The sequence below is a fragment of the Rattus rattus genome, chromosome 5, assembly GCF_011064425.1.
Source record: "Rattus rattus isolate New Zealand chromosome 5, Rrattus_CSIRO_v1, whole genome shotgun sequence".
Lineage (NCBI taxonomy): Eukaryota > Metazoa > Chordata > Mammalia > Rodentia > Muridae > Rattus > Rattus rattus.
The window spans coordinates 20293778-20306212 of record NC_046158.1 but is presented as its reverse complement, the minus strand read 5'-3'; the positions used below and the strand labels follow the sequence as shown (position 1 = coordinate 20306212).

At 36.3% G+C, this 12435-nt stretch overlaps 1 protein-coding gene across 1 annotated transcript in view; it reads right to left on the bottom strand.

Annotated features, from left to right (window-relative positions):
* LOC116901382 (low-density lipoprotein receptor-related protein 1B-like) overlaps positions 1-12435 on the bottom strand; it is a 199002-nt gene that overhangs the window by 66557 nt on the left and 120010 nt on the right. The window contains exons 11-12 of the mRNA XM_032903249.1: positions 11559-11733; positions 10719-10813 (exon numbers count right to left, since the gene is read on the bottom strand). Of these exons, the coding sequence (XP_032759140.1) occupies positions 10719-10813; positions 11559-11733 (270 nt within the window). The remainder of the gene's footprint in view (positions 1-10718; positions 10814-11558; positions 11734-12435) is intronic.

Genomic DNA, 12435 nt, shown 5'->3' with positions numbered 1-12435 from the left:
TTTTCTTGGCTGGCTATTTGGTGTTGTATAACAAATTGGAATGCTCTGTGTTAAAGAAAACTATTTTCTCCTGCTCTCAGCATTGCTTAGTTTCCTATCTTTCTTTACCTAGGGTTGAAGCCTTTGGGGATTTTCCTTTCTATATTATTATGTGTCTTGGTATAGTCCTTGCTCAGGTTACCTTTAGGCCATCATTTTGTTCAGTCTTCAAGGATTTAACCTCTCCGACATTCCTAAGAAACACCATTTTAGAGAAAATTTTCCTATTCCTTTGGCCATTAAAGACTTTTTGCCCTCTGCTGTAATGTTTCCAGAGCCTCAGTTTCAGGAATTATATTGTCAATATTTCCATCAAGGTTGGCCTGAACAACTCAGAATTTTGATTGTTTCTAGTTTTTGTAATAGTCTGTCTATTATAAAGAGAAGTTTCCTTGATGAAGGCTGAGAACTACATTTATTGTGAGCATAAGGATATATGTGTGTGTGTGTGTGTGTATACACACACACACACACACACATACACACACACACCACACACACACCACACACACACACACACACACACACACACACACACACACACACACACACATATATATATATGGTTTAGTAAAAAAAAGTGGTTTTAAGTTCCCCTCCAAGATCTATGACTTCACAAGCTCCAGGTAGCTAAGTATCCAGTAACAGGCATGTTGAGTGGGCCTTAATTCCAATTAAAAAGTAGTTGGTTACCACTAAAATATGCATGCCACTGATGCGGTCCTAGAGTTATAGGGACATGCTGGTCATTGTGGTTTATCGCATCATGGCTGAGTAGACTATTGATTAATTTCCTTGTTTAGAAGCTCGCATGTTGCCCTTTCATACCGTAAACGCTAGTTCTCACTAGAGAGGGCTTTCAGGTCAGGTCAGACAAAGCTGATTTCTGTATCCAAAGTCCATGAAGGGTAACGCTGACTGACAAACCAAACTGCTTTCTTTGAGGATTACAGGATAAAATTCATAACATGACATTTTAAGCATAAAAATTACTTTCTGTGCCGAACTTAAAATTTCTGTCATGTCATTCAAGACTAAGTTATAATTCATTTCAAAAGTTTCATTCAATTCCTAGCATTTAATTCAATAGTAGATCATTGGAATGTTGTTTGTATTTAAAAGGAATAAAGTTATTCAGTTCAAACAGTTGAAAGCTGATATTACTCCATCTCTTATGGCACATGGGAATAACTTGTAAGTTGGATATTTTGATATGATTATAAATTTTTATGTTCATTGTGTCTCACATTTAAATGGAGAAGCGATCATCAAAGGAATCTGTAAGTTACAATAACAACACAAGCCTATATGCTAGAAATTTCAGGGTGTCAATTTCTTACAACTTAAAGCTAGTATTTAAGGATTCAGAAATAACGAATGGCGAGTCACCACAAGCAGAGGGGAGAAGTATTCTTGCATAGTCCTGCATGCTCCTAAAGCCTTCTGGTGCGCCATAATTAGCCTGCTTTTCTCAGGGATAGCAAAGCTCTAGAAATTTCTCTTTTCCCTGTCCATGCATCAAAAAAAAAAATCCTATGATTTTTTTCTCTTGCTCTTTGCTTGAAGTCAGATGAATGAAACTCAGTAAGATGATACTCAAAGAAATGATCTTCTCTGGTCACAGCATCATGGTGAAGGCTGAATATGACTTTAGAAACATTTGGTTTTGATTCCCAACTTAAACTTTTGTTTCAAACACTAACCTCTTTCAGAAAGTCACAGTTTGTGAATGTATGAGATGATCAGCTCTCCAGGGAATAGCTGCTGTGTAATTAACGCAAAGAATTCTGTAAGTGCTTGGATAGAAGTTACTTTGGCTATTTTTATTGTAAAGTAATAGGCTGTACTGGATCAGAGATCCCAGACTGGGTTATAACATAAAGGCATAGCTTTGTGGGTGGAAAAAAAGTGCAGCTAATGCTAGTAAGAAGTCAATACTTCTATAAAGCTACTGGATCTGCACTTCATATTCTGCAGTATTAAATAAAGCACGGTAGCAATATCCAGGAGATGAAAATCACCAAACAGAGGCCTTTTCTCTCATAGTCACCTTGTTCTTTTCATGAATATTGTCTGAGGAAAGTGGTAGGAAGGTAGAGAGGGCAGAAAGAGTCACCATTAAATAATGGTTGTAATTGTTTGCAATGAGAAATAAAAGTCTGAGTAAACAGTGCAGCAATAAATGCAATTATGCTGTATTTCCTGCTATTAAATATTATGTGCATCAGCAAAAATATTTTCTATTTATTTTTTCACACATTAATACATGCATTCGCAGTACCATGGAATTCCAATTTAGAAGGTGTCTCAGGGGACTAGTTCAGAAAGCACTTTCCAAGTGATTCACAACGGCGTGGATTCTTTTAGAAGTATTTCCTTATAATGCTTAACCTTGACTTTATATTAAAGAGAAGCTTTATGTAAAACTGTAAGACTATTTTGTCAAGTTATTTGCCTCATAAATTTAAATCATGGTTAAAATGTTATGACAAAAGATCAGATAACCTGTACCATGCCTTGAATTTATTCTAAGCACTGTAAAGCCTGTTAAGAAAGATAAAAAATTATTAAATCTAATAGGATTGGCATAAATGAGGGATTATTGTAATAAAATCGGGTTCCCTTTTCTTTTCTTTCCTGTGCTATGAGGCTTTGTCAATAAGGCAATAGCTAGATCAATGCAGTTGATCTAAGCCTCTAGTTTCTGTGTGTGAGATGTGTCTGGTTGAGTTCTTAATCAAAGCCAAATGGATACAAGTCTTAACAGTGCAGGGAGAGAAATCAATAAGCAAAATAAGCCAATAGGAAGGTTAGAGTCCAAGTCTTTCCACTTTTCTTCTTCCAATCTAAACATGCATCACTTGTTTATAATTTTCACACCATTCTTCAGGAAAATGGCCACATACTACAAATCTAGTAGCCTTATCTATTTTCTGCTCAAGCATAAACTGAACACATATTTACTGAAGATATTCTCCTGTGCCAACCATTGGGCTGAGCTCATGACACAGTGACAAAACAAACAGACTGTTCCCAAGCTTCCTCTCCAGGGGACAGGAACAAGAATCAAAAAGCAAAATAAATAAGACTAATGATGTATTTTTGACGAGGTTTCAGCCCAGTTAGGAAGGTCAGAGAAGCTTTGTGAAAGAAGAAACCCTTGGTTTATTAGAAAAGACAAATCAGTTAAAGAAAATGGAAGACATCTGGGCAAAGAAATATGTCTGAGGAGGCAGCCTTAAGGTTAAGTGCCTAACCAGCACAGAGAATCAAAAAGGGTTTCATACTGGTTCCACTGCTATTTTAGTCTTGGATGACAAACTATGAAGAGATTGTCCTGCTCTATCTTGTTTGTCGTCTAGACACTGTAGGAGTTCAAATTGTCTTTCTTTTCCTATAACCTCCTTTTATAAGCACATATAAAGTGTGGAACTGTCCGATCCCCTTACTCTGTCACTTATTAAGATATAAATATCACCAAGTAGGTGCTATGTAGCCATCCAAGGTGCTTTCTGAACGGGAGATTCTTTGTGTATAAAAGTTCATTCTGCAGAAGCATGAGATGAATGTGAAGCTGCTAGCCAGACTGCTTGTCTGCCTGTCCGTCTTCTTTCCTTCCCTTCATTCCTCCTTCCTTTCTTTTTTCTCTCTTTCTCCCTTCCCTCTCTCTCTCCTTCCTTCATCTGATTTTTCCTCTTTTCCTTTCATTCTGTAAATTTCAATATACATATTTTCTATGACTACTACTTACAATTTTTTGAACTGTTTCTTATTCTTACCGTGCAAAAGAACACAGTTTATAATTTACATAACATTCAGCATTAATGTTAGCATATGGTAATAAAGGTAGCATATGGCAAATTCAATATAATAAAATAATTTATTACCTTCCACTTAGAAAGAACGCCTGGTAAATGCATTGCTGTTCATCTATCATATAAGGATAATATTTCTTCTATGTAGACTTGTGTTAAACCTCATAGAAAACATCAGTGTTTAGACTACCATACATCAGTAGACACATTTATAAATACACAAGTATGCAAACATATGTGTATACATATGGACAAGTGGGTGAATGGATGAAATAGAGTTTGTTTCAGAGCTTGCAAGTCTATTAATTATGGACCCAGGAGTTGCTAACAAAGAATTTTTGGAGATGTGATTACCATTTTTAATCTGTTAGCCTTAAAATTAGAAGAAAATCCTCCAAACTTGGGATGATCTATGAGACTACATTGAACAGAATTGTGTTATCTATGAGAAGAAATCTGGGCTTGACCATCACGCCCAGCTCTTGCCTGATCATTTCTATACCTTCCTTCTTTGCAGTCTACCAATGGCTGTTAGCTATTCCTTCTTTCTAATCAGGCAGGATCCGCTATAACTCCTGACACTTACTCAGTTGATCAAAGAATCTGTCTCCTCTGTCTGTCTGTCTGTCGTGTCTCTCTGTCTCTCTGTATCTATCTATGTATCTCTGTCTCTGTTTCTCTCTTTCAAACACACACACACACACACAGACACACACACACACACACACACACACACACACGAAAACACATAAGCTACACATGCACAAAACATACCAGTATTACTTTTCTGCTAGAACTCTGAAAACTGTGGATCTGATAGGTGAAAAAATGACAACGTGATGCGCAAATGTCTTTAAAAATGATATGTTGATAATATTAAAATAAGGTGAAAATAGAAGTATCTATAAAGAAAAGCTTTAACTTTTTAAATGGCAACCCAAACCAAAACCACAGCTTGATGTCTATATGAATGTGGCTTTACTGTTAGATTTCAGTACTTTAAAAGTAACATACACACACACACACACACACACACACACACACACACACAAAAACAAATTGTCGAAGGAAAATAAATATGTTTGCTACAATCTAGGTCTGGCTAAATGTTATATCTTCCATAGTCTGTGTGAATCTCTGAATTTAAGTCCCAGAATTCTAAAAACCATTTATGGGGCAGGAGAGATGGCTTACTAGTTAAGTGCAGTGACTGCTCTTCCAGAGGTCCTGAGTTCAATTCCCAGCAACCACCTGGTGGCTCACAACCATCTGGAATGTAACCTGATGCCCTCTTCTGGTGTGTCTGAAGAGAGCAACAGTGTATTCATATACATAAACTAAATAAATCTTTGGATTTTATTTTATTTTATTTGGATTATGGATATTTAGTTTTTAAAAAAAAAATGTAGGTAATAGAATTATAGAATTACTCCCATGAGAAACTTCCTGAAAAGAAAAGAAAAAACCCTTTTCAAAAGAAAGCATCAAATGATTACAAAACACCTCTTGTAAAAATCTTATGTAGTTCACTGAGAAATTATCTTAATGGGCCACATCTTAGTGAACTAATTGAAGGCCCTTCAGTAGCCTGTTCTCTAAATTTTACTTATCATTTCAACTTTGCCCTCACTCTTCTGATGAATTACTAACACAAAGATAAATTTTATTTTCTGTGCCACTAAAAGTAAAAAAAACAAAAAACAAAAAACCCCAAACAAACAAACAAAAAAAAGATGCTTTTAAAAGCGGAGTGATTTTTGATCACGTTTGAAGAAGATGACATTGCCTGGCATAGAGTACCCATTCATGCTCATTATCTGGAATTGTCTACTAAGAGGGCTTTATCAAGTTTGATTTTTTTCTTTTGCCTCACTGATTTTAGCCTTGAGCATGCTAAATCTGTATATTTCTGTTCTTATTAGATCATTATGCCATTTTCAAGATTTTATATTATGAAAAGAATGATTTAACATCCCAGGGCATGTATGACAATGTCCTGGAGGATTATGATCAAGAATGATAATATGGAATTTTTGGAATTCGAGATGTTGCCGAAGGAAAGTGTTACTCCATGCAATCCCAGACTGTGTTTCAACATCTCCATTTTATAGAAATTGAAATAATTTTCTAAAAGAGTAAGAGATTGATTAAAGTCATACAAATTGTCAATAATTGTCAAAGTATTATGGTAAACTATGACAAAAGCAGTAGATTTGTTTGGCTTCCTAAACATCTAATCAAACACTACATTCCCCAAATGTAGCATCAGGAATGGTCTATGGAAATTTAAAAGTTTTTAAAATGCTTTCTAGGGTCTGTATTTCCAAAGCTTCCTTTTGCTTCCATGCTTAGGTGTTGAAGGAGCCGGGCTGCTCAGTTTGCGTCCGTAGTCATGGACACAGATCCGTAATTCGGCAGCTGAGACTTGGTTCTGGGAGGCAGCTACGGATAACCTCAGACAGCGAAGTACAACTTAAAATATTACAAGAATGCTGTTTTGAAATTTTATTTTAAAGCAATTATCAAAGACTAGAGTCACTGAAAGGAAGCAGGTATCCAGCATTTGTCGCTGCAGTGAAAGTAGCATTCAGCGCACAGCATCTCAGAGAGCAAAGGCAAGGTGCAAATATATATTCCCTTCACTCTCACCTCTCCCCAACTCCACCATCTCTCAATCAGCATCCTTTATTTCTGCCCTCCCACTTCTATCTCTCATTCACCTTCCCCCACACTCCTTCCTTCTCCCTCCCCCATTCATCCTTCCAGACAAACGTCCTTTGTAACGTGCAAGCTTTAGTGGAAGTTTTACTTCGATATTTGAATACGGGTCTGGTTGTTCAGTATTAAAGGAGCCTAAGTTTGCAATACTGAAACAGACACATAAATTAATATTTTGCTGGAATCCGTGATTCCCAAATTACAGTGTAAAGAATTGATTCCTCGTCATAGCTCTCAGCAATGCGCGTTCTGAGAAGCCTCAGACAAGTCGCAGCTGAGCCTCCCCAGTCTGAAAGGAATGCGTTGTGTGGATCTGGACCCTGTACAGCTAGTTTTCTTTGCTCTGATTTCTTGCCAGAAGGATTTGCATTTCAATCTGCCCCAGATTTCTAACACTAGCCTATATTTTTACTGTGTACAGATTTCAAAACAAATAATACAAAGAAAAGAGGTAGTAACTCCGTCGTTTATACCAGACAGATTGTTTTAGGCCACATGAAAGGCATTATTTCAAATCTGTGGGATACTGTACCTGTTTTAAATTATTATGATCAAAAATGAGCTACTTCAAGTCAGTGTATTTCTATATTCATAAAACGAAAAAGAAAACTATTCATGAAAAAGCTTCAGGTCATATGATTTTCTCAATTTAAATGTATTCTATATACAACTCAAAGTCAAACTATGATTTTCTATTTTCTATTTTATCACTTTTTTAGTTATTGTAAAAGCAAAGTCAAATCATTATGTCTTTTTTAAAAGGTTCTTTGAAATTACAAGCAAATGTTATAATTTGGGCCTCAAAAAGATAAAAATGTGAGGAGAAATAAAGCAAATATGAAGGTTAAGAAGGACTGTACTAGTCCACTCATACTTCCCTGTTACATCTTCTCTCCTAAAAGTACTTTTTAAAAGAGATTTCAATAGAAACCTTTCTTTTATAAGGAATAGCTCAAGAATGTCAAAACTTTCTGTTTTTTTTTAAATTGAGAGTTTAAAATGATGCCAAAATTTTCCTCATAAAAGGACTTGTTTCTCTGTCTCAGTGACTAAAATGTTAACTCCTTACCTCTAAAGTAGTTCACAGAAAATATGAGTAATTGACATATCAGCTACTTCTAGCTAAAATCATCCAAGGAACTCAAATTTCCTTTTAAATGGACCCTTGACCTACTTTGTACTTTGTATCAAGCCATCCGTACATACTGCTTGGTGACACTTACCGTTCATGGAACAAGTTGGGGCAGATCTGATTACTACAAAGTGAAAACTTGTTTACAGTGAATTCAAATAAACAAACTCTGAAGAAAGTTTTCCTGTGTCTCCTAGATCCCTTCTGTGTATATCTGTTACAAATGACTCTGTGCAGCACTGCTGAACTCAAATACTCCCGGGTGCACATTCCTTCCAAATTACCTGTCCTTTTACATATTTTTTAGGGTAAGCATCATGTTTGAGCATTTCTTTGGGCTTAATGCTCACATGGATATCTACATCCACACCTTTAGAATTCTCTCTCGTTAATTAGTTCTTGTGCTAAATAGGATCCTAGAACTAACCAAAGAGCCCTTAAGAATGGAGTAGACTTGTGTCTGGATCCTCTATTCTGTCCCTTTGGTCTATGTGTTGGTTTGCTTGTTCGTGCTGTGCAGTTTCATGATTATAGCTCTATGCTATAGGTCTGGATAGGGCACAGTGATATAGCAACTCTGCCCTTCCTGCTAGAATTGCTATGGCTATTTTGGGATATTTTTTTAAGCTTCCATGAAAACTCTCAGATTAATTTTTTTAGTCCTATGAAGAATGTAATGGGAATTTTGATGGGGATTATATGAAATAGGTACATTACTTCAGAAATACATTTACTTTTCCATATTAGTCATCCATAACTATGAAAAATTTATCTTTCTATCCTCTTTAATTTTTTCCTTGAGGGTTATAACATTGAGTTCTCTCATAGCTTGTGTTTGCATATCACATGCTAAACAATAACTTTCTTTTGAGCTCTATTTCCAGATCGGCTACTGACTGCTATATGTTTATTTTGAATCTGTCAATTTTGATGAAGTTATATTACATGTTTTAAGACAGTTTTCACTGGTGGAGTTTTTAGTCACTTTTGGATGTTTAAGCATATTCCTCTACATCATACACTGGGAAACAAACAGCCTTTTCAACAAGCACTGAAACTAGACAGCCACATATAAAAGACTGACATCACATCCTTCTCTTTACCATGTACAAAGTGAACTCAAAATGCATCAGAGTACTGAGGAAGACCTGGAATTCTGAAATAAATGTCTAGAAGAAAACCTAAGTAAAACATCAAGTGTGGGTCTGGACCAGGGGCTTCTGAAAGGGAAAAAACCTTGAGAATTAACAAGTCAGATTGATGAAATTAGAAAGCTTTTTCACAACCAAGGAAATAGCTGCCAGAAGGAAGACACAGCTATACATTGGAAGAAAACGTTTGCCAACTACACATCGCACAGAGGCTTACTGTATAGAATATACACATAACTTCAAAAACTAAGCATCTTAACAAAGAACAAAACAATCTGTCAATATATGGCCTAATGAATTGAATTGAAGTGAAAAGGAGAAGCACAGAGCTGAGGAAGAGACAGGAAGAGCCTAAGGGCACCTTGACCATTCAGCCTAAGGTTCACAAAACCCTCAGGTCTTAATCAAAGACACAAAGTGAACAATTTCAAAAGAGTAATACCTGAGGTTACCCTCTGCCCACTAGATTTTCAAGTACACATAAACATACACTTATCCATCTCCTCAGACATGACCATGCTCATATATATATATATATATATATATATATATATATATGAATATATATATATGTACAAGTATACAGCCAAAATAAATAAAGATAATAATAAAATGAAGAAGGAAGAAGAGGGGAAGGACAGAGAGGAGGAGGAAAGAGCATTACTGCTGGGCACATACCTGAAGGACTCCAAGTCAGTGAAGCATGGAGATACCTGCATATTTGTATGTATACATATCTTACATTACTCACACTAGCAAAGCCAGGAATTAGGTTAGCAGATAAACTGATAAAAAAATGGTGCATATATACAACAGAATTTTATTTAGGCTTTTTGGCTTTATGCAGAATATAATCATGATATCACTAGGAAAACAGAATCCAAGGTCATACTATAAAGTGATACAGGCCAGTTCACAAACTTATTACATTTTCTTCCATATATGGAATCTGTATTTAAATGTCTTTATGTGTGTCTGAAATGAAAGTAGAAAAGGATCTAAAGGGACATGTGCTGGTGAGGTTTTGTCATCTCAACACAAGCTAGTGCTATTTGAGAAGAGAGAATGTCAGTTGAGAAAATGCCCCTACTAGATTAGCCTCTGGTCAAGCCTGTGATGAATTTTATTAATTACCAATTGATATGGGAGGATCAGAGTGGTGCCACCCTGATCAGGTAGTCCTAAGGGTTGGCGGAAGGGTAACTGGGAAGTGGGATACCATTTGAGATGTAAAAGAATGGAATGATTAATCAATAAATTTTAAAACTATGAAATAATGATGATGATGATGATGACGATGATGATGATGATGAAGTAACATGAACAAGTCTTACAGAGCAAGCCAATAAGAGGCATACTTCAATGGCCTCTGCATCAGTTCCTACCTCCATGATCCTCTCTTGAGTTCCTGCTTCAACTTCCTTTGATGATGGCCTGGGACAGGGGGTTTAAATGAAATAACTCCTTTCCTTGTTAAGTTGCTTATGGTCCTGATTTTTGTTGCAGCACTAGAAACCCTAACTAGGATAAGACGGAAAGGATACTCTAACGAAATACACATTGCACGAAGACAGAAGGGGATTATCTGGGAGGACAGTGACAGAGTTGGGAAGTGGAAAGAACAAATATGATAGTTATGGACAGCCAGTGTGTGCGCATGAAAAGCATCTCACTCAGAGAACACAGATCGTCTGGAACCAATCATCTCCTGATTTAATTTACATTATTAATATGTAATCTTTTCAGGGTTTAGTTTGAATCACACAGGTGTGTCACATTAATCTTGTCTCTCTCTCTCTCTCTATATATATATATACATATATATCATATATATATCATATATGTATGTATAGCATTACTTACCAACTGGTTCCTTTTGGTTCTGAAAGAGAATCTTGCTGTTACTGCCATCCATATTGGCCATGTTTATCGTGTTCCCATCTGTCCAGTAGAGTTTCCTTAATTCAAAATATATGGATTAATATGTTACATGCAGATCCATTCATTGAAAAGAAGCATATGTTAAAGAATAAATTAAAAAATTATTCTAGGCACAGAATTCTTTCTTTCTCCAAAAGACTTAAATATGTTGCCCTATCCCCACTCCCTGTGTTGCCTAGGAAGAAAGCAGCCCTTTTGCTCTCACCTCTCTTTGAAAGACATTTATCTATTTTCATTTTCCTTCTACATTCCTGTCTAATGCTTAACCAAGGTTAAAGTGGGCTACTTTCATTTTGTCCTTCATCAAAATCAAATCCTCTTGGCTAAGATCGAATTACATGCTGTAGAAGGAAAGAAAATAGTTTCAGCCCTCCCTCCTGGGAGCCTTGGTACTATCCAAATTCCAGGACTCACCAGGGACAGAGGCAGGACAAGTCGGTGGTGACCATGCAGTCAGGAAATATTAACAACCACCATTTAAAACAAAACTGTTTTTTTCCCCACAACTCTCTTTGTTTTAAACTCTCGTTCCCTAGGAACACCCACTAAGGAGAGCTTATAAATTGAATTTCATCTGGATAAAAGTCTCTAGCCATGACACTGAATCTCTTTCATAATTTCCTTCCTCACAGTTACATTTTGACTCTATCCTCCATATATGCGCCATCTGAACTAAACAATCTTTATGTAAAATATAAACTAAAGTACAATACTTTGTTAAAAAAAAAGAAAAAGAAAAACTTTTTAAAAGTCATACTTTACCCTCTCACTGGGTGGGCTGCCAGACACTGTGGCTTATCGATGCCGTGGATAATTGAGGTTTTCAAAGAGCCGTCTAATCTTGCCACATTAATTTGGGTTTCATCGAATTCTGAGCTAATCCAGTATAAATTACGTGAAACCCAGTCCACTGCTAACCCCCTGATACTCTGAATATCTGTAAAACAGGATAAAGAGAATGGAGAGTGGCTGACGGTTCACATTCTCCTGCCTCTTCAGGTAAGTTATTTTCTGTCTCCGAGAAAACCTAATTTAGACTTTAATTTGTCAGCTAAAATTGTGCAAGATTGTAATCTCATCCCCTTATCAACGTTTCTTTCGGCGTGTGTAATCATTAATGTCTAACTGCTGAGGCATTAGGAAACCTGAAGAAACAATTATCATTAAAATTAGAGTAACAATCGATGATACACCCGTGACCCCTTGCAAGGCACTGGAGGAAGTCTTGGGCTGTGGTGACCACGATTTAAAGGAGTAAGAACACTTGGTAACAGACACAGGTCTCCTTAGGAGACAGTATTGCATCTCCCTAACAAATGGGCTGCTTGATGTTTAAGTGCTGATTTGTTACATGTGTGAAATAATAGAATTCAACTTTCATCAAAACCAGCACAGTCTAACACTTTTCAACACGGATAATTAACAGGAATTTAATGGAATCTGGGAACAAAACTAAAACCATTTTAGCCTTACTCCGAATGTGGGTTCTACAGTAATGTTGGAAACCTAATTAAGTGTGAATCCAGTACCACTAAAGATAATGTGTCTGGACTGCTTTTCTTTGATTAGTGAATTGGGCATCTTGAAAAAAACAAGTGTGGGCATGCATATTAAATAGTAGGGCATTATTATAAAAGGA